Raw genomic sequence first — 20,065 nt, 5'->3', positions numbered from 1 at the left:
AAATGTTATTTGTGATCCTATCTGAAACTGTTCTTGCCAAGGTTTCTAATGTTGTTTCCTTTGCTCAATTTACCAGCTCTCTCTCTTCCTTCAGGGTTCATGGTCCTGTCTGTCCCTCAGCATCTCCTCAAAAGGATCCTCTTCATTTGCTCTCCTACTTTCTGTTAAATTTTCACAAATCTTGGTCAGTGGTGCCCTTCTGTTATTCCTTGACTCTGGGTAGGGTAGTCTCCCTCTATAAGGCACCCTATAAACAACTGTTCAATTGTTTTCCTTAAAGCCTGTCCTAATAATTCTTCTGTGCTTTCATGTGTGCAGGGGGGTTGACAGTGGTTCATTTCCCAGCTGTTCATCAGTGTTTTCCATGTTTTCTCAGTGCTCATGGCTTTGTGGGTGTGGATCTACTGTCTTTGGGCTCCCTGTGCCATGCAAGCACTTAAAACAGGGGCAGCCTTTTAGTGTGTTTGACCAAGGCACTAAAATGTGTCTATGACATTTGGAGTGTATTGCAGACCAGGACAGACTGGTAGTGTTGTACTAGGACAAAGCCTGGCATTTTTTCATGCTGAAAAATACCTGTCTTGTAAAAGTGACTGGTTTTCCTTCAAATAATTTATACACAGACTGCTGGCATACTCAGCTTTTAAAACATACCATTGGAGCAAGCATCAAACTTTTATTCTGATTTTGTTGAATCCAGAAAAAAGGTGCTTTGAAAGTTTACATTGAATGTGTTCTCACTTTAGGGCCAAGGTGGACCTTCAGGCGGAAAGGCAGGAAAAGCTGGTAAAGGTAAAAAAAAGGTAAGATTCTCAAGTCTTAAAAAATGTTTTTTCCTTTTTTCAGCTATGAGATGCAAACAAGATTTAGTCTGAACAACGAGGTGTTTTTTTAATAGAGTTGGTAAAATATCAACTGATTTAACACTGAGAGATTGCTGTAGGTTTCCACTGAGAAGGGAAATACACCAGCAAGTTAGGACAAAAAGTATCACCTAGAACAAAGGCACAATTTGGGTAAAATGCAACGTGAAAAGATTAAATTAAGATGTTTGGGATGTGTGTTCCAAAATACTAGCTGACTCAGACTGTGAGAAATCTGCCTGCTCAGTTTAGAAAATTCAAAGTAAAACCCATATTCACTTAACAAAGAAGTACAAGCTGATAATAACTCACAATAATGTTTTTACTATTGGGCAAATAAATTATTTGAATACCTTGATTTAGTCTACCTTCCTCTTATTTAGCTCAACTGGGAAGGAGGGAGGATCCATGACAGGGATGGAAGAACAGTCTACATGCCTTTAAATAGACATATTGATAAACAGCTTTTCACTTTCTTGGGACAAATCACAGTCTCATTAAATGTTCCTCTTTTCACCATTTAAAAATGGAAACTTTTTTACTTTTAAATGAAAATCATGTATAAAAATGTTAAAACCACAATACTTCTTATCTGATTCACTTGGGAAAACAGCCTCTGAACTAAGTGGCATCAAATTGTGTATGATAAATGTCCCACAAGCAGGTGTTCATGAGGGGAGCATTAAATCACAAACAACTGTTCTGCAGTCATCGTCTCTTGTGCATCAGAGCGACTGACCTTCCTTACAGCTTGCCTCATTTCAGCTCCCTTGGGGAGAGAAATAAGGCTATAGCCTGTGACTTTCCCTGGTCTCTTGAAATATGCAAGATTGTCTGTTACTTTCAGCCACTGCACATTTTGACACAGCATTGTGCTTTTTACCTTTGTGGTACTCTGCAGGTAGCAAAGCATTGCTGGGTCCAGCCTCTATAGCTTCAGCCTTAAGCTGTACTTGCACCTTGGACTCATCCTCAGCTTTGTATGGCTGTAAAGTTAGCAGGCCTGAGAAAACTGTATTTACAAGAATTATTGATTTATTTTAAATCAACTCATTACACAATTTGAACTGAGGGAGAAATTTTGCCTGGAGCAGTTAAGCACTTTAATCAGCAGTTTTGTGTTCTGATAGTTTTTTCTGTAAGGACAATTAATTGAAATTCATTCCTGCGGTGATTCATTTTCTTTTTAATGACCTTATATCATGACATGAGCCCAGTGCTAGCCCAGGGAGAGCAGCAGTCTGTTGTTTGGAGAATGGAGACATGCTGGCCTTTGCACGAAATTGGTTAACATTCCTCCAGGAGCCACGTCCCTGCAGCTTTGTATTTCAAACTAAATTCTAAGAGTAGCCTATAGAATAACAAGTCAGGAGTAATTGCAGGTTCTTGGCTTGTGCCCTTGAGTAGTCCTTAAGTCCTACAATACCCTTGGGTATTATGTGGCAAGGGAAACAGAATTGCCAACTTTTAAACTGAGATTGAAATGGAATCACTTGAGTTTTGTTATTGGAGTTAATTCAGTTTTGTGCTAGGGCAGGATTTATCTTCAGAGTGCAGCTCCTCCAACTCACTGAACTCCTGCTGGCAAGTGTAGCCGTGTGAAAATCTTCAGATTTTGGCCTGCCATTTGTGTTCTTCTGCTCTGCTCAAAGCAAAGATGGGTGGGGGAATGTTGTTTTTATTTCTTTGCTCTGTGCCTCAAGAAGTGCTGCTTTGGCAAGGAGCACAACTGTCAGAGTCTTGTTGCATTTCTGAGCTTGTCATTCCTGTTCTAGGATGAAGATGAATTTCCTGAAGCGGGAGAGGACTGGCCAGCTGCAGTCAGATCCCCAGATCAGCTGGAGCTGACTGAAGCTGTGAGTAAAGCAATGCCTGTCTTGTCATGAGGTGTGTATGAAACTCCATAAGTAGAAGCCTACCCATTGGTTTTGGAGGAAATTCTGCAAGAGTGAAACTCCAGTACTTGCTGGAGTGTTAAGTACAGTGTCTGCGGTACAATATGAAATGGCTTCAACAAGAAAACAGGGAGGATATGCTATGAAACCCAGTTCTGGGCTTAAAACACTGTAACAGCCTGGAGGTAATCCAAAAGCAAAAATGGGGCTGGGGCTTTGCTGAGTTAGGGAGAGCCCAGAGCCAGCCCTGAGCTTTTCAGGTGCCTGTGTGCAATACACAAGACAGAGAAGTGTCCTACAATTTTATTGCTATTTCTTCTCTTGGTTCAGTAGCATTGCAATTGGTCACCCTTCCAGCTGCAGTTGTTTCTCTCTTCTCACTGCTTTATTAAACTCTAGCATTTTCCCTGTCCTTAAACTACCACAGTGACAGGGAAGCTTTATGTATGTCCTACAACTCAGGCACTAAAAATAGTTAGCAGTATTTTTTTTTGGTTCACAGTGGTCAATCCTGAAAGTACTGCTACTAGGTTTATTGTTTATTTTTGGACAGTGTAAATTTTAAAGACACAATTTGTCTGTCTCACCCTCAGAAAGCAGTTAGCATTTTTCAAGTGCTACCATATCTTAGATAAGAATTAAAATCAAGAAAGCCCATTGAAATACTGTAGTAGGAAGCAGGATGACTGTTCTGGATTCCACTCTGAGCCAGGTTGATCCCAAGCACTGTTCTTGGTGGCATTAGTTGTATATGAGGTATCTGCAGCGAATTGAGCATAAACATGGTGATTTTATTGCTGTACATTGTATTAGTAGTGAAGTTTTATTTACAATACTATTTTGTTTCCATTCCAAAGGAATTAAAACAGGAAATTACACGTACCTTGACGGCTAATAATCCCCATGTTCCCCGGGATATTGTCAGATTCAACTTTAAAGTAAGTGTGACATGACATATAAAACTGGAATTTTTTGCAATTAATTGGTTTTGTGTTTTCCTTTGGTTTATAACCAGGTAAATTTTCTTTTAATGTGGCTACATCTTACTATATATTTACTGCCAATGGTTCTTAAAGGGTTTTTGTAGGGGGTAAAAGTCTAAAAGCATTGATTCATTTATTTAGAAGTAGGATATCACAATTACGGTACAAGTTCTGTCAGTGAAGGTAATAATTGCAACTAATCTCATGTAGTTACTTTTCCCATTCTTTGGTGGTTAAAGGATAAAAAGCAAAGTTTTTTCAGTCTGTAAGAATTATGTCTCAGCATCCACACTTGAAGATTGAATTGTAGGAGAGCTCAGAAATTTTTTTTGTGAAATCACTGACAAGCGTTATTCATGATGAGTAGGAGTGAGCAGCAGACAGCCACAAAATATCCAAGAGTCACACCTTCACATTTATATGTGCAGGGCACACACTGTGTTACCCTGGAGCAGCCTTCTGCCAGTACCATATACAGCCAGCAACACAGGCAGTCACATGGGGAGGGTGGATGGCTCTGGCCTGAAAGAAAGGGCGTGGAGACAGCTCCTCCAACTCTGACATTGAATTATTCCCAGATTTAGAGGGGTGTCGTGGTTTAATCCCAGCTGGCCACTAAGCCCCACACAGCCGTTCACTCAATCTCCCGTGGTAGGACAGAGGAGAGAATTAGAGGAGCAGAAGTGAGAAAACTCATGGGTTGAGATGGAGACAGTTTAATAGGGAAAGCAAAAGTTGTACAAAGCAAAACAAGGAATTAGTTCACCACTTGAGGCAGATGTTCAGCAATCCCTGGGAAAGCAGGGCTCCATGTCACTTAATTTACTAGTAAGATACACACCATCATTCCAGACATCCCCCTCCCCCATTCTTATTCTTTTACCCCAGATTTATATGCTAAGCATGGCATTATATGGTATGGAATATCCTTGGGGTCAGATGGGTGAGTTAGTGATGAGGTGGGGTGGGGAACAGAACTGTGCAAATACTGGTCAGCAATAACCAAAAGATCCCTGTCTTATCAGCACTGTTTTCAGCCCAAATCCAAAATACAGCCCAAAAATACTGTAGCTACTGTGAAGAAAATTATCCCTGTCAAAATCTACACCTAAGAGAAGAGAAAACCAAGCAAAATATTCCCAAGTCTGTCTCGCCTCTGTGCTACTGTACTTGTTTGACCAACCATCACACGATTCCAGAGAAAGGAAATCAGTGTTGTGGAATAAAAAAAAGCCCTTCTTTTCCATTTGGAGCTGAAGTTTTCCATATTTATGGTATATAGGCAGGTGATCAGTAATCGATATCTTCAGATTCTCCACAATGAAGTGAGCTCACTGCTATGCTGTGATTGACATAATAAGCAAGTCAAAGTAAGCAAACTCTTGAAACATCTGTGTTCTTTAGTGGCTTCTGTTTGCTTTTAGGTGCAGCTAAAAACGAAATCATACAGATTAAGCTGTTCTTTACTGTGAAGATAGTGAGGCACTGGAACAGGTTGCCCAGAAAAACTATGGATTCTGCAACCCTGGGAATGTTCAAAGCCAAGTCTGATGGGGCTTTAAGCAATCTGGGCTGGGGGAAGACATCCCTGCCCAGGGCAGGGAGGTTGCAACAAGATGTTCTTTAAGATCCCTTCCAGCCTAAACCATTCGGGGATTCTATGATTCTGTGATTCCATGATTTTTTGGGCTTTACTTTTGTAGGAACGAGCATACAAGCTAGTGGACGATATGGATCAAACAGCCGTTCACTTCACTCTGAATGGATATTTGATACACAAAGATTCAGATGAAGGCAGACGCCAGAGTATCAGATCAAGCACTGAAGCAGGTAGCTTTATTGGCTGATATCATGATAATTTTCAGATAGGCACTGGTTCCTCTTATCCAACACGATGGAATGATCATGCTGCATTACCATAGAATTAAACAGCTCCTACTTGGGCTTGCATGCCAGTTGGCAATCAAAATTAGAAAAATAATCAGCCAGGTGTTTGCTGCAGTCTAGAAAATAGTGTGTGTTTTTTGAGTAATTTGAATGCCAATGCTGAAATTTTCCAAGTTATTTAGTGTCTTTTAAACATCTTTCACTGCCATTAGCTGGACATACATGTCTAAACTACCTACCCTATTCTGAAAGTTTCAAACATGATTTAAAGTATTAAAGCAGAAATGCTTGGAATCTGGGTGATTTTTCAGGAAACTATCACATGCATGACCAATTCTTACCAAGACATATACTTTCAGACTATGTGAGATACAAAACCCTGAACTACTTGGACCTTTGATCTGAGCTACCATCAACACTCTGTTCAGACAAAAAGGTGCATTAACCAGATACTGAAAGCTCTGTTGTTAGTAGAGTTCTAGGTTTGAATTTTCAGCAGGGAATGATGTACTGGCTAGTGATTTTATTGTATTTCTGCTGTTTGTGAAGGGGAATTTCTGTCACAATGAGTGTTCTGTCAAGGTGGTAACTGCAGGGATAATGATAACACTGGGTAAACTCCTGAGAATAGTTCTGGCTTCGAGCTTCTGAGGGTCAGTGCCTCCTTTATTTTACACTTAACAAGCTATGTATGATGATTTGAAGTAGGGCAGAGTGTTTAATGGGATCTTCAATGCCATGAAATCATGGATTTTTGGCAGTGCTTTTCATAGATTCCAAACCAATTAGTTTCAAGTGGCTCTATGCTAGCATGGCTACGCAGTCAAGGCTATGATTGGAATGTAGACATCCATCATTGTCAAACAAGACTAATATATTAATTTTTATCCATATATATAAGAACAACCGCGTTATAACTTCTGTGTGCCTTGAAAACATTCTTAGTAGTTGTACACAACTGCAGACAATTCTGGAGGATAGAAAGGTCTGGAGCTGAAGGCATACCTAGAAACAGAATTGCTTAGATCAAAAGGGTTACAGAAGTTTGCTCTGAGTTAAATAATTTATTTTTTTATTTCAGCTCATCCAGAAGTACTGCAGATGAATTCTAGAAATACCCTTGTGACCTGTTGTGGCTTTGAGTAAACGATTGTTCTCCTAAGTGGGGATTTTTTTACTGTGTTGTCTAGTGACACAGCATTAGGAAAGGGTACATATGTACATCTATGCTCCAGAAGACAGAGGATCTGTAGAATATTGGATTAGATGTCCTGTTATTCTGGGCTCATTCATGTATCCTTTCTGTCATCAGAAGAGACTCCTGCTGAGGAGGAAAAGGCTCCTGTAGAGGCTGCTGCTGAGCCAACTGAAGAGGGAGAGACTAAAGATGAAGAACCCACAGAAGCAGCTGAGGTAATTCTCTATAGTCAGCTAAGAGCTGTCATTTTATTTTTAGTATTAGCTTTTAAATTACATTACTATAAAGTGGGTTTGCTTCTGTGATTGATTATTTTATGTCTGAGATGTCAGTAGGTGAGAACCTGCTGGTTCTCCTGGGCAGCTGTGGTCCTGCTGCCATTTTTCAGATGTAGAAGGTGAGCAAGGAGAGCATACCAGATCTGTCCTTATTCAGATATTATATCAAAATAAAGTATAATCTGCAGGGATCTGGAATCTTCCTTCTTTCCTGTTTGTGAAAAACAAAAATCTGAAGAGGTGAAAGCAGCAGGTGTAACTGAATGAATGAAGTAGTGGCTTGACTTAAAGGCTGATAGGAAAGGAGTAGCCTGTGAATGTTCGCTCTTATCCACACAGCGTCAGAACCCACAGTGTCAGAGTTTCAGGTGAAACTCGTTGTCTAGCAAGGAAATGAAAACACAGGATAATGGGACTCTAACAAAATCTTGGGGTCCCTGAGTCCATTGTACCAAAGGCAACTATGGTATATTATCTCTCTCATGTCAGGTATCTCTATTATGTCAGGTTTTAAAGTAATTTCAGTTCTTGAATGTATATATTCCCATTCAGATATTTCAGAATCTCATTGATCTGAGTGCTGGAAGTCTCCTAATTTGCATCTTAAATATTGAATCTTCAGTTAAAGTCTCCTTCCCTAGGCAGCAGAAACCAGCAGTCTGAGAAGAAGGAAGGAGACGACTCATTCTCTCAGGGTGAAGTCACTGCTGTATTTTCCTGCAGGCTGAAGGAGAGGGACAGGGAGAAGGAGGAGGAGAAGGAGAAGGGGAAAAAGAACCTGAAGTCGCTGAGGCAGTAGAGGAAGAGCCTCCTCCCAAAAAAGCACCAGAAAGGAAGCTTGCAAACCAGTTCAACTTCATTGAGAGAGGTTCAACTACATACCACTATCCTCTGCGGGTATGTTGCTGTTTCCTTCAGTGACTTGGAGGATCTTTCCTTTGGGAGGACATGTAGATCACCTGTGTTTGTATCATACCCTGTGATCTGTCAATACTGTTAGGAAAAAAGATGTAGTGATTGTACTGATGTAAAACATTTGATGTAGTGACAATGGTGACAGAAAATTTCTTGCCTCATGAACTCTTGGACAGCCTACAAAAAATTTTGATGTTACTGTAAAACCTTAAGCCCCTACTTGGATATATTTTTCATGTCTATTTTCTCATCTGAAAATGTACGGAGCAACATTAGGGTAGCAGCTGAGTACTTGGAATGTGTGAAAGTAATTTCTGTTTGTCACTGTGTACTTTTATGGTTTTGTACTTCAATTCTTATTAATGGAGCAAAGATATAATAGATAAGATATAATCTCCATATATTAAAAGGACAAATGTGTTTATGCTTGTATTACGAATGGGTACTAGAGTACCAGACTTAGGTAAGTGTGACAAATCTGTACTTGTACATGGTACATCTCCCTCCCACTCTGCATGCACTTTCCTATAAGTACAGACCCAAACCCTTATGTTCCTTCCCTAAGCTTTTTGCTGAACCTCCCTGTGAGCATGTTTTCATGGGGCCTTCTGACTGAGCAATCCTGGTGATGTTGGCTCCTGACAGAGTGATCAAATAGGAGTTTCCTATACCAAGTATACAAGTTTCAGAGACAAAAATTCTTGTTTTCCCTGCTACAATTGGAGTGTATATTTGCCCAAAGAGCCTGTCTGTTGTCTTACAGCCATTACACCTAGGGTAGATGTCTTTACATATGAAGGACTTGGAGAGATATAGGAGTTACTGTGCTTCTGGAGACAGATCTCAGGAGAGTTTGTCCGGCAGTGGGGTGCTTGCTATGCAGTTTGAGCTTAGATTCTGCATCTTTCAAAAATCCCAATGGAAGCTGTGGAATTTCCTATTTCTTTGTTCCCAGATCTGAATATTCTTTTCTTCCCTATGATTTTATTGGGAGAAGCTTGTGTGTCTCTGTAGGATTCTGCCTTTGAAAGCAGAATATAGATCTTAAATAGCTGCAGAATACTTCTATGTGCTGTACTGGATGTGCAGTTTCAACCTCTGAGATGTCTTCATTTCAGAGGTCAGTGAAATGCTACAGGCAGCTTTTTAAAATTTTTCTGACACAACAGGTTTTTGAAAGAAGATGCTGTTCTTTTAAGGGAATATTTCATAGAAATATATTAATTTATTTCTGAATGTTGATGTAAGGATGGTAAAAATATTGTTTCAGTAGCATCAGATGAATCAACTCTGTTCAATTCTTTTGTTCTGATTGTTGTATCCAACTGGCTTTTTAATATATAGGACAAAACTTTTCAAATTTGGTAAGATGTCATATCTGATAGCAGAATTGGTACCAGAACATTTCAAATAATAGAGGTGAAAAAAACCCATTTGAATTCCTTCAGAATTTACTGCTGAAATATTTGAAGTATGTGGGAAAAAATCAGAAGGTCTTGTGATCATTCTTTTGGCCCACAATAAAATCTTTTTATAGTTGCACAATCACCAACAGTGTTGTACATTGCCCTAGGAGTCATTTGGATATTAAGTTATTCATGCAGACTGTTTCCACAGCTAGACTGTCTTACTACAGAGGGCTTCAATGCTGAGATTATGCTTCTTCAAGCTTTCTCTTTTTTCAGGAAAAAGGATTGCAGACTGACCCTGCACCTTTTGAAACTTTCTCAGAGAATGTTAACCAGGTAAATCTATATCTATATCTATCTCCTTTTTATTTTTAAAGTTGTTTTAGACTATATTTTGGAAACTGAGGTGTGAGAAAATTAAAAGCCGAATTACTGTGTTTGCATTCCTTGCAGTGAAATGAATTCCTTTACTGTGGCTTTGGTCTCCCATTTGACTCTGACAGCAAACTAGTATGACCCTCTCTTCTGCCTTAATGGGTGAACTTGCCCATGGTTTATATTTCTAAGGTTAAGTGTCTCAGTTTAGATGCTTTTCACTGTTTGTTTTTTTTTCTTTTTTTTTTTTTTTTGCCAGCCACCCTGACCTGTCTGCTTTAGAGAGACTTAAGGGAGTGGGAATGGGGAAATCACAGGGTGAGAATAGTTTTGGATTCAGCAAGGGCTGCAGCCTGCAAAGTATTGGCTCCTCTAGGGATATAGCTCTCTCTTGGAGTATTGTTAGGAATTTGGCATATGTGGCACTTGAGTTTTTACTCAGACTAAGTTTAGCAGTATGCAAAAGCAGGTTTCTAAAGCCTGAAGCTGCACCAAGTGAGAACTACAGCAAAATGAATGTGGAAGGTCTGTTCCAAGAGACTTAACTCTACTTTATGTAGCAGAAATGTGCCTATCTATTCATGATGAAAGGCTCTGTAGCATTTTCTTCATCCCTTAAAATGTAAAATAAAATATTTTGGATGAAATTTCACAGAAGAAATATGTTACACCTTTCAGTGGAAAGGGAATCAGCCAATTCTGCTGATTAATTCTCAGATATTTGCAAAATGTAATTTTGTTTGTCACAGATATAAAGATTGTTTCAAGCTAGTGTATCAAACTGGTGTTGAAAACACTATTTGGTTACCAGCGAGTAGAGGAAGGGGAGAAGACACTGTAACATAATGGCAGCAATTTAAAAAATGCTGGTATAGGAAAATGATAGGAAGGGGAGTGGAAGTATCTCTGTCAGGTTAAAAACTGTAATCTATTCTATTCGTGAACCTGAAATTACAGAGTAATTGGCTGGAAGTCTTCCCTCCCTCCAGCTGGAGTTTTCTTCCATTTTTTTCCTTACAGTGAGATGTCCTGAGACTTAGAACAGAGATCTTTAAGATAATTAGCCCCTGACTAAGATTTTTGCATTAAATGTTTGAAAGCTAAGAGGAAAGGTTTTCTTTTGATTTCTTTTTATATTGTTGAAATTTTCAGTGGGTCTAAAATAGTGTTTTTATAGAAACTCTTTTTTTCCCCTCAGCTCTTTTTCCTTCATGTTATTCCTTATGCTCACAATTTCCTACTCCAAACTTTTCTGTTCTACTCCTTCTCATACTTGTCTCATCTTCTTTGTCCTTTCCCTGATGTTTGGAACATCTTTCCATCTCGTTTCTGCAAATTTACAACACAATACAGTTGTTTTTTTTTCTAAAGAGTTCTGTTACCTTTATTTCAATGTTGTAGTCTATATTCTATATTTGAATCGTATTCCCTATCCTAAGCTAATGTGTCAGATTGCCTTTTTTTGTTTTGTCCTGAAAAAAATACACTGGCTTCAGATACAATACTAGGATTTCAATACTAATGAATAATTCTTAAGAGATGTTACTTTTGGATCTACTCAAGTAAGACATGTGTGGCATGTGGCATAGCAGAAGATACAAAACTGCTCTCAGTTTCCATTTGATCATATGCTGCAGAGTTGGAGTCCAAATTTAAATTTTGTTAAGCAACTACAATATAATTTTCCAACACCACATGAGAAATGTCATAAAGCAAATGTTTAATGCATGTTTCCTGTTAAACACTGGTAAATTAGCCAAACACAAAGTCCTGCACAAATAAAGGTACAGAGTCAAGTAAGCAAGTAGAGTGTTGGAGGAGAGAAATTGTTAAGAATGCTCTTAAAATAAGACATGCTCCATGTAATGTTCTTAAAATAAAACATGCTCCATCATTCTTGAAAAATCCTGGACCTCAACTCTTCACTTTTTGTGTAAGAAAACAGATGTTCAGCTAATTCCAGCAGCAGTTGTACTGTTGTGATGACTATCATATTTTTTGTGATGGTGTAGTTGGCTGCTCTCAGGAATATGATCAGGTCTTGATAAATCCTGCCTCTGTCTGTCTCTCAGTGGTTTATCTATGATTCCTATGTGGAGGAACTTGAGAGAATGGAAAAGGCAAAAGAGAAAGAAAAAGCAAAACCTGTGGCAGTAAAGAAAGAAGATCAGAAAACTGGAAGAAAGTTATCCTACGTGGAGCCACTGGTATGTTTCATAACGTGGGGAAAAAGGTTGTTCAAAGTGCTGGTGGGTGCATCTGTAGATGCAAATCAGGTGAAAGTAAATCATGTTGGCTGTGTAGCTTGTTGTTTTAGTAGGCAAATAACACCTTTAGGAAATGCAAAAGTTAGTTTTTGCTAGAAATTGAATTCCCAGAATAGGATTTCTGTTTGCTGTATAAAACAGGATTTTGATTTTGCATAATCTTATTTTCAAACCTGATTTCCAAGTGAGATATATAGATCTTTTGTGCACTGTGTTTTTTTCACATTTTTGATTATTCTGTGAGAGATAAAAGAATTTAATAGGTAGAAACACCTACAATTTCAAAGAATTGTAAGGGATGATGGTTTTACATACAATATTTCAATCTGAAAGGCACTCAAATTTAGGATTATTACAAAATACAGCACTGTAGTAAAACACTTCTCACTATTTTTTAATTTTAAATTATTTTATAGAATTACAATTTATACATTTTCTAATTATAGATACCTAAGTGGAATGCTTCTCAGAATATCAGGTGTCCTAACACGTGCCATGCCCTGAGCTGATGCTGTGACCTTGCTGTGAGGGTGGTACTGACTCCTAATCCAGGGTCTGGAGTAACCTAGGAGTGCCTTGTGGTAACGACAGTTCATTCTATCAAAGTGACAGTATCCCCATCTTAAAAATATTATCCCACTTCAAACACCAAGCATACAATATATAGGACAATATGGCAGCCCTGAAAGATCTTCTTCATGTTCCAAAATGTTTTCAAGGGATTCAGGAAGTTTCTATTATGGTTTAACTGGCTGGTTCTTTCTTCCCCAATCTAAGGCAAACAATTTAGAAGGCAAACTGAAATAATTTCTTTATGAACTGGAGCAAGATACCCTGAGAATTATAATACAGAATCATGGATATCAGTTCATAACTTTCTCCTAGAATAGGTGTAGACATATCAAGACATATCAACATAAGAGATAGATAGATAGATAGATAGATAGATAGATAGATAGATAGATAGATAGATAGTGTGTATGTGTGTGTGTGTTTGTGTGTGTGTGTGTGTGTGTTTGTGTGTGTTTGTGTAATAAGAGCTGACTCCTGAAACTGGCTTTAGCTCTTTCCTACCATATGGCAAATACAACTGCAGATGATTTAGCTGGTATAGCCATGAAGCACCCCTGTGCCAGCATAAACCTTACAGTATAAACAGACCAGGAACATGTTCTGAAAGGCTTCTTCCTGTGAATTGTGCCATGGAAATTCCCAGTGCTTTTGAAAACCAGTAAACCTTTCACCTGAGTATGTTTTGGAGAATTAAGCCTCAAGTCAACATTGCAATTATAGGCTTAAAGGGTGGACTGCTAAATGCTAAATGAAAATAAAGTGAAACCATTTTGTAAAGCACCTGCTGCCCACTCTGCTGACAACAGTGGGAAATTGAAATCCAGTCACTCATGCTATCTGTCCCTTTGGTGTTTTGCTTTTCACGTTTAACATGTTCCAGGGGGCTTGAAGGGAAGCCAGAAAGTCGATGCACTGAATAAGTGAGAGGAAAAGCTTCTCTATGCAGAGCTAGTGTCTCAAACAGAGGTCCTCTGTAAGGCTGATCAGCCAACCTGAAGTGTATGAAAATCCTGATGAATTCTTCACTCATTAACTGGAAAAAATGCAACCTGAAGTACTCCAAAGCTCAAATCAGATTTACAACAGTCATTATGTCTGTTCAGATGTAGGTGTATGGAAATTAAAGGCTGATGGCTTCAGAATCTGTATTTCTGGCCTCAAGTCAGCAAATGGAGAAGTAGGTTTTGTGGGGCTGCTAACTCACACATTACATATGTTACATCATGCTAATTGAAACAGAACTTTTCCAGCTGAGTGCTTTTTAAGGCCAAATGGTGCTTGGTCATTGCTGAAGGGAACTGTGGAACATCAAGCAGGAGACATGGCTGATCTGGATCAAGCTGCAATGACTAGAAGCCACAATTAATTTACACTATTGTTTTGGTCAGGCTAGGTATTAGCAAGAAAAACTATGATAGCTACTGAGATAGCACCAGATTTAACCCAAGGGAAAGAAGAAGATAAAATGAGTGTCTATTGTGACAGGTGGGTCTCTCATGGAAGCTGTTGCTATGGTAGGAGGCCATGAAAGAGAAGATCCAAGAGCTAGAGCCACAGCTGGAGATGATGGTAGGAGTTAGATGAGGATTTAAATATGTAGTGAATGAAAAGAGAGAGAAAACAGTACTGGTACTGAATAAGAGGTCAAAGGAGTGCATGACTGGAAGAGAAAAGCAGAAGAGGGGAGGGGAAGGAAGGGAGAGGGGAGCCTTGACAGTTCTTGACAGAAGCTTCTCACTAGAGGAAAAGAAGTAAAATGAAGCTAGGCATTGCAGCTTTCTTGCTAGGAAAAGCAAGAAAGACATGGTGTAGCAAAACAGACAATAGAGGCAGCCAACAGGAAAGGAAGGGAGATAACTAAGGATTTCAACAGAAGGAAGGGTGAGAATTTTATAAATAAGATGTATGAGGAAATAGAAGTTGGAATAATAAAAAGTATTTGACTGGAGACTATAATGAGGAACTCCTAGAAATCTCTCCATGTGCCTCTCACTCAAATGGAACTAGAGGGGAAAGGGTGTGCTACATCTAATAGCAGTGATACAACTTTTGGAACTTTTCCTCAGTATTTAATCAGGGCAGTACACAGACATGGATAACACAGAATACCAAAGCTGAATGATACTAAATTTTCTGAGCTGAAAATATCTGGAAGCAGAGACAACTGGACAGAAGTGTTGTCCTGCTCTTTCTGTTCCTGTACCATCTGTTTATGGCTCTGATTACAGGGAGGATACTCAATGATCTTAAAGGTTTTTTTCAACCCAAATGATTCTGTGATTCAACAGTTCTGACCCAGAGACATGCTTGGTTTGATACATAACCCTCCTTATGTTCTTGAATGAACTTAGAAATGAACAGTATTTGAGGCAGAAGCAAAATGCAAAACACTTAATGTAATTGGTGCAGGCTTGGTCCTCTCACCCTTAGATGGCAAGGCATGAAAACACAAGTCTGGCTTTAAGGATTTGGAATGAATCTATGCAAAGAGGCATGGAGCAATGTGATTGGACCATAACAAGGACATGTTGTATGCAAGAGAGGTAAAAATGATACCATCGGTCTGACCTTTACCAGCACATGAGGCAACAGTATTAATAAGGAGGAAAAAAATACAGAACAGGGATTAAATATGAAATGGAATAAAATAGCATATATTTACCAAAGGTAGGCTGTGTCCAAATAATCTCATCTCTTTCTTTAATGAAAAGCAAGTTGTGTTTTCCTGGAACAAGCAAAGTAGAGGAAAGGTAATCTAGCTGGAATTCTCTTAAGCAATAGCAAAACTATTGCATAGTGCCATTAGGCAATTATTAGATAGACCAGAAAAGTTGTTATTACAATTTGAGAGGGTATCAAAACCATCTTTGGTAAGGAGCAGGTTTATAGTCTGTAATGACAGAGAGAAACATGAGTGTATTTCTCCAGCAACTCCTTGTTGGTTGGGGAGCTGTGATGTGGCTATGAGAGACAAGTACACTGCTGGAATTTACCCTGTGATGAATAATAGAGAAGATATTTATGTTATGTGAGGTGAGCTGATACCTTTTCAGGAGTAGACAGGGATATGTGATTTTGATCATCGCTTTTCAGAGATTGCAAAACTACATAGATATGGAAAATATCATAGGAAATCGAAAGCTTGAATTAACAACACTAGCATGGAAATCTTAGCATGTTTATCTGTTAATGCAAAGGTAGGTAGGGACTCTGATTTGGATATGTCCTCGTTTAGGGCAAAATTGGGAGAGATCCCCAAAAAGGGGGCCCTCCAGAAAGCAAACTCACAAGGCCCCTCCCCCTAACCGGTTTGGGAAGAATTCCTCGGAGAGAAGTGGAAAGAACATGTTTATTTAACAGGCACAGCACCCACAAGCACATAAAATGAACAATACTGGAGGACACCACTCTTTCACCGCTCTGAAAAAGATGACAAATTCAGAAAGTCTCTCCTGGGGTGGTCGCTCTGTTATCAGTCCCTCTGGTGCTGGGGCAGCTGCTGCAGCCATGGGGTGCAAACTCTCTCTCGGTGTTTCCCAGGTCCCAGTCCGGAGCAGGTTCGGGTAGGTCCAAACAGGAAAGGGGAAATAGTCCAGGAAGGAATTTGGACAGTTTAGCTAAATTAACTAATGAGAAGAGGAAAAAAGCAAGAGCAAGCAGAAGCAAAGCAGAAGCAGAGCAGAAGCAAGAGCAAAGCGAAAAGCAGGGCAAAAAGCAAAACCAGCCCCACGTATGTCTGTATGTCCTGCCAGCTGTGAGGGAGTGGCTGATAAGAAGCCAAAACAGAACTTTTGCTCTTCAGAGCCAGTCTTGAAGGCACAGAACATAATATCCAGCATAAATAACACACATGAATGGGGATACCAGCATCCTAACGTCACCCTAGGACAGGATAACAGAGAGAGAAAGAGAATTACTAAGGAAGAGGAGAGTGTCAACAGAAACACTGATGATGTCAACCAATTGGAAATATAAAAATTAAAATGTAAATTGATTAAATTATGAAATCAAAACAGGAGCTTTCTGCAATGGGAGGTTGTTGATCATTGTGCTAAGAAGTCCAAACAAAATTTATATTTAACAGAGAAATGTGCATTCCTGAATCATGTGGGGTTCTGTCTCATGTGTCTATCTCATAGTAGCATTTTCCCTATCTGAGATGTGCCTGGTGAGACAGCCCACCAGGTCAAAATAGCACTTGGAAGATCTTGGATGATAGCTACTATAATTCTTCATGTAACAGGTGAATTTAGAATGCAATTAACTTTCATGTTATTGTTCACCTGTTCCTGGTCATCCCGAAGAGTGCAAGAGTTGTTACTGACTCCCCTCTCTTCAATTTTCTGTTTGCAGTTTATCAGAATTGAAAGCAAAGAGTGAAAATGAAGAGATGAGTACAGTTATAATACTGAAATGAAGAGATGAGTACAGAATTTAATAACTGCTTGACATGATTTGAGCTGGGGGACTTTATTTGGTATTTACAGCTGGTGTTTGCATTCAGGTGTTGGCTGGGCAACAGTGACAATAGCTCTGTACTGTTTTTCTTTCTTTGCAAACCAGGGGCTCTTCTAGTCACAGTATATATATATGCTAGAGGTATGAGTGGATATTGCACTGATTTTGGGGTGGGGTTTGTCTCCTGGATATGCAGTTACACACCAGTAGAAGCTTTTTTTGATGCTTCAGTTTATGGGAGTCACACATTGCAACTGCCCAGCAGCTGAGAGGCAAGTATGAGGCAGTTAGTGATAAGGAATTACAGGGCAAGACCAAGACATTTTTTTCCAAAGTGTTAGCCCATTATCCATTTTACATATGATTCAATTAACATTATTGCTGTTCTAAAAATAACTTATGCACAGAAATAAACAAAGCAAACCTGATATCCTATGAGCTCTCCTTGCATTTGGCTAGCTAGCTCAGAATTGGCCTAAGGTGCTAAAGTGTGTTTCAAAAAGAATTTATTTTTTTTTTAAGAAGGAGAAATTAGGCCTAGCACTTCCTCTGAAGATTTATTTTCGCAGCATACAGAATAAATAAAATCTGAAACAGGACAGGATACAAACAGAAAATAGCTTACTCTCATCCACTTAAAATGTCAAAAATGTAGTCATCGATGTGCTGTTAACAGGATAGGTACCTGACAGAAAAGCTGACTTAAAACTTTTTTGATTCATCTGGAGAGTTTCCTACACTGCAGAGAAAAACCAGTTGAATAATATATTGCTTCTCCATTTACAAGGTGTTTTGGTTTTTGTTTTATTTCTTTTTAATTTTTAGCCTGCTTTCCACTGACACTCCCCAAAAATAAAATTTTTGGAATCATATCATAAATTAATAGAACTATTTGGGTTGCTAGGGACCTTAAAGATCATCTCATTCTGACCACTGTACCATTGGCAGGGACACCTTCCTCTTGACCAGGGTGCACAAAGCCCTGTCCAACCTGGCCTTGCACACTTCCAGGGCTGGAACATCCACAGCTTCTCTGGACAGCCTGTGCCAGTGCCTCAACAGACTCACAGTAAAGAATTTTTTCCTAATATTTGATCCAAATCTACCCTCTTTCTTTTTAAGCAGGTGTTCCTCACCCTGTCACTATACTTCCTGATAAGTAGTCCCTCCCTGTATTTCCTATAGGTTCCCTTTAGGGACTGGAAGGTGCTTTAAGGTCTCCTCAGAGCCTTCTCTTTTCCAGGCTGAACAGCCCCAATTCTCTCAGCCTGTCTCCATAGGAGAGGTGCTCCAGCCTCTAATCATATTCATGGCCTCCTCTGGACTCACTCCACCAGCTCCATGTCATGCCTGTGCTGGCAGCCCAGAGCTGGATGCTCCAGGTGGGTCTCACCAGAGTGGAGCAGAGGGCAGAATCCCCTGCCTTGATCTGCTGCCTTTCTCTGAACTTGGTTTCAAGTTCTACTTAATTTTTTCTAGGCTGGGAAAAGAGGACTGCACACATTACTGGAGGTGTAAGCAAACCATGGATTTATAAAAAATGTAACAGTTTATAGAATTTTTTTTTCTCTTTTGTCCTCTCATCTCTGTGTAGCCCTATTAATTTCATGCTGTTGAATGAGACTCAATCTCCCTTGAGTCTCTACAGAGCCCTGGAAAGAAGCAGAGGGACAGACATAATCTGAAGTCATGTTCCTAGTTCTGACTGTGACTGTGTGGTGTAGTTTAGTCAACTCATTTCACTTTTCATATTCAGGGCACTCTCTGAGCTGTGTCAAGAATGGCATGTTTCTTCCCAGTGTTGTCACTATGAAGGAAATCTTACTGTGCTGACAGCCATCAGTTCGTAGCAGGGGCTTGAATATTAAAGGCTTTGAAACATGGGTGGGGTTTTGGGGCAGAAGTAGTGGATGGGGATTCAGGTACTTGGAGCAGCAAGCTCTCAGAGCACTTTGTGCTTGGCATTCTGGCATCATTGCACAGAGCCGTGATGACATACTTATATGGTCAGCACTGTGGACTTTCAAGCTTTGTGCTTCCCCCTGCTAGCACCCAGGCTTCTTGTTCTTCTTTCTAGTTAGTCCAGTTTGGATTTCACTAGTGGTCACACATACACACACAGAGTATAGAGAGCACACTCACGAAAAATAGTTGAGAATGGAGTTTAGTAAGATATGGTGATCAGCCACAGGGCTCTGTGAGATTAGCATATGAATGAAACACTTGCTGACAGACAAACAGCCCCTGCTGGGGCTTTTCTCCACTTGTCCATGGATGTGTGAATGGATCAGGTTGGAATTACCCAGTGATTGACTGAAGGACTTCAAAATCCTGTGATGTTTACTTAATGCACAAGACCTTAGAGCTCTCCAGGTAGAGATGTGAGAGTGCTCATGCATGACCAAACCCCTCTGATTTCATGACCAAATCTGATGAACTGTTACATAGTGAGATGGGGTAGGCATCATCTGTGTCCTTTTAGGTCATCCTATCAGGAGTTATCTTGAAAGAAAAGACTCTTATCTGCCTTTATAGGTGAGTACCTGTATTGAGCTAAATCAGGAACAAACACTGAAGTTACTGCAGCTCAGCTGTGGATGACATCTTGCTACATTTATAATAAAGCAATTGCATTTTTTCAAGTACGTGTATAATTAGGTTCTGGTATGACACATTTCAAATTAATCTGTATTCAAGATCAAAGGACTCAAGTATTTCAGTCAAATGAGGTCTGAGGCACCTGTAAACTAATGAGAAATACATTTTCTCTTCCTTTCTTTTCTCTTCAGCACGTTGATTCTCTAAGCAATGTTGCAAAGGCTGCTAAAATAGCAGAACGGATGGTGAACCTGAACACGTATGATGACATTGCACAAGGTATGGCCCACTGAGAGGTGTTTCTAACTCAAGTCTGAAGTGTCAGTCCTGCAGATAAGTACCTACAGCCACAGCAAGGACAGGACA

General features: G+C 39.5%; 1 protein-coding gene across 1 annotated transcript in view; it reads left to right on the top strand.

Annotated features, from left to right (window-relative positions):
• Positions 1–20,065, top strand: part of DNAI1 (dynein axonemal intermediate chain 1) — a 136,377-nt gene that overhangs the window by 10,408 nt on the left and 105,904 nt on the right. The window contains exons 2-11 of the mRNA XM_059837018.1: positions 747–803; positions 2,516–2,524; positions 2,639–2,719; positions 3,616–3,696; positions 5,445–5,571; positions 6,941–7,041; positions 7,828–8,001; positions 9,705–9,764; positions 11,876–12,010; positions 19,891–19,978. Of these exons, the coding sequence (XP_059693001.1) occupies positions 747–803; positions 2,516–2,524; positions 2,639–2,719; positions 3,616–3,696; positions 5,445–5,571; positions 6,941–7,041; positions 7,828–8,001; positions 9,705–9,764; positions 11,876–12,010; positions 19,891–19,978 (913 nt within the window). The remainder of the gene's footprint in view (positions 1–746; positions 804–2,515; positions 2,525–2,638; positions 2,720–3,615; positions 3,697–5,444; positions 5,572–6,940; positions 7,042–7,827; positions 8,002–9,704; positions 9,765–11,875; positions 12,011–19,890; positions 19,979–20,065) is intronic.

Source organism: Haemorhous mexicanus, chromosome Z, assembly GCF_027477595.1.
Source record: "Haemorhous mexicanus isolate bHaeMex1 chromosome Z, bHaeMex1.pri, whole genome shotgun sequence".
Taxonomy (NCBI): Eukaryota; Metazoa; Chordata; class Aves; order Passeriformes; family Fringillidae; genus Haemorhous; species Haemorhous mexicanus.
This window is presented reverse-complemented; position numbering and strand designations above follow the sequence as displayed.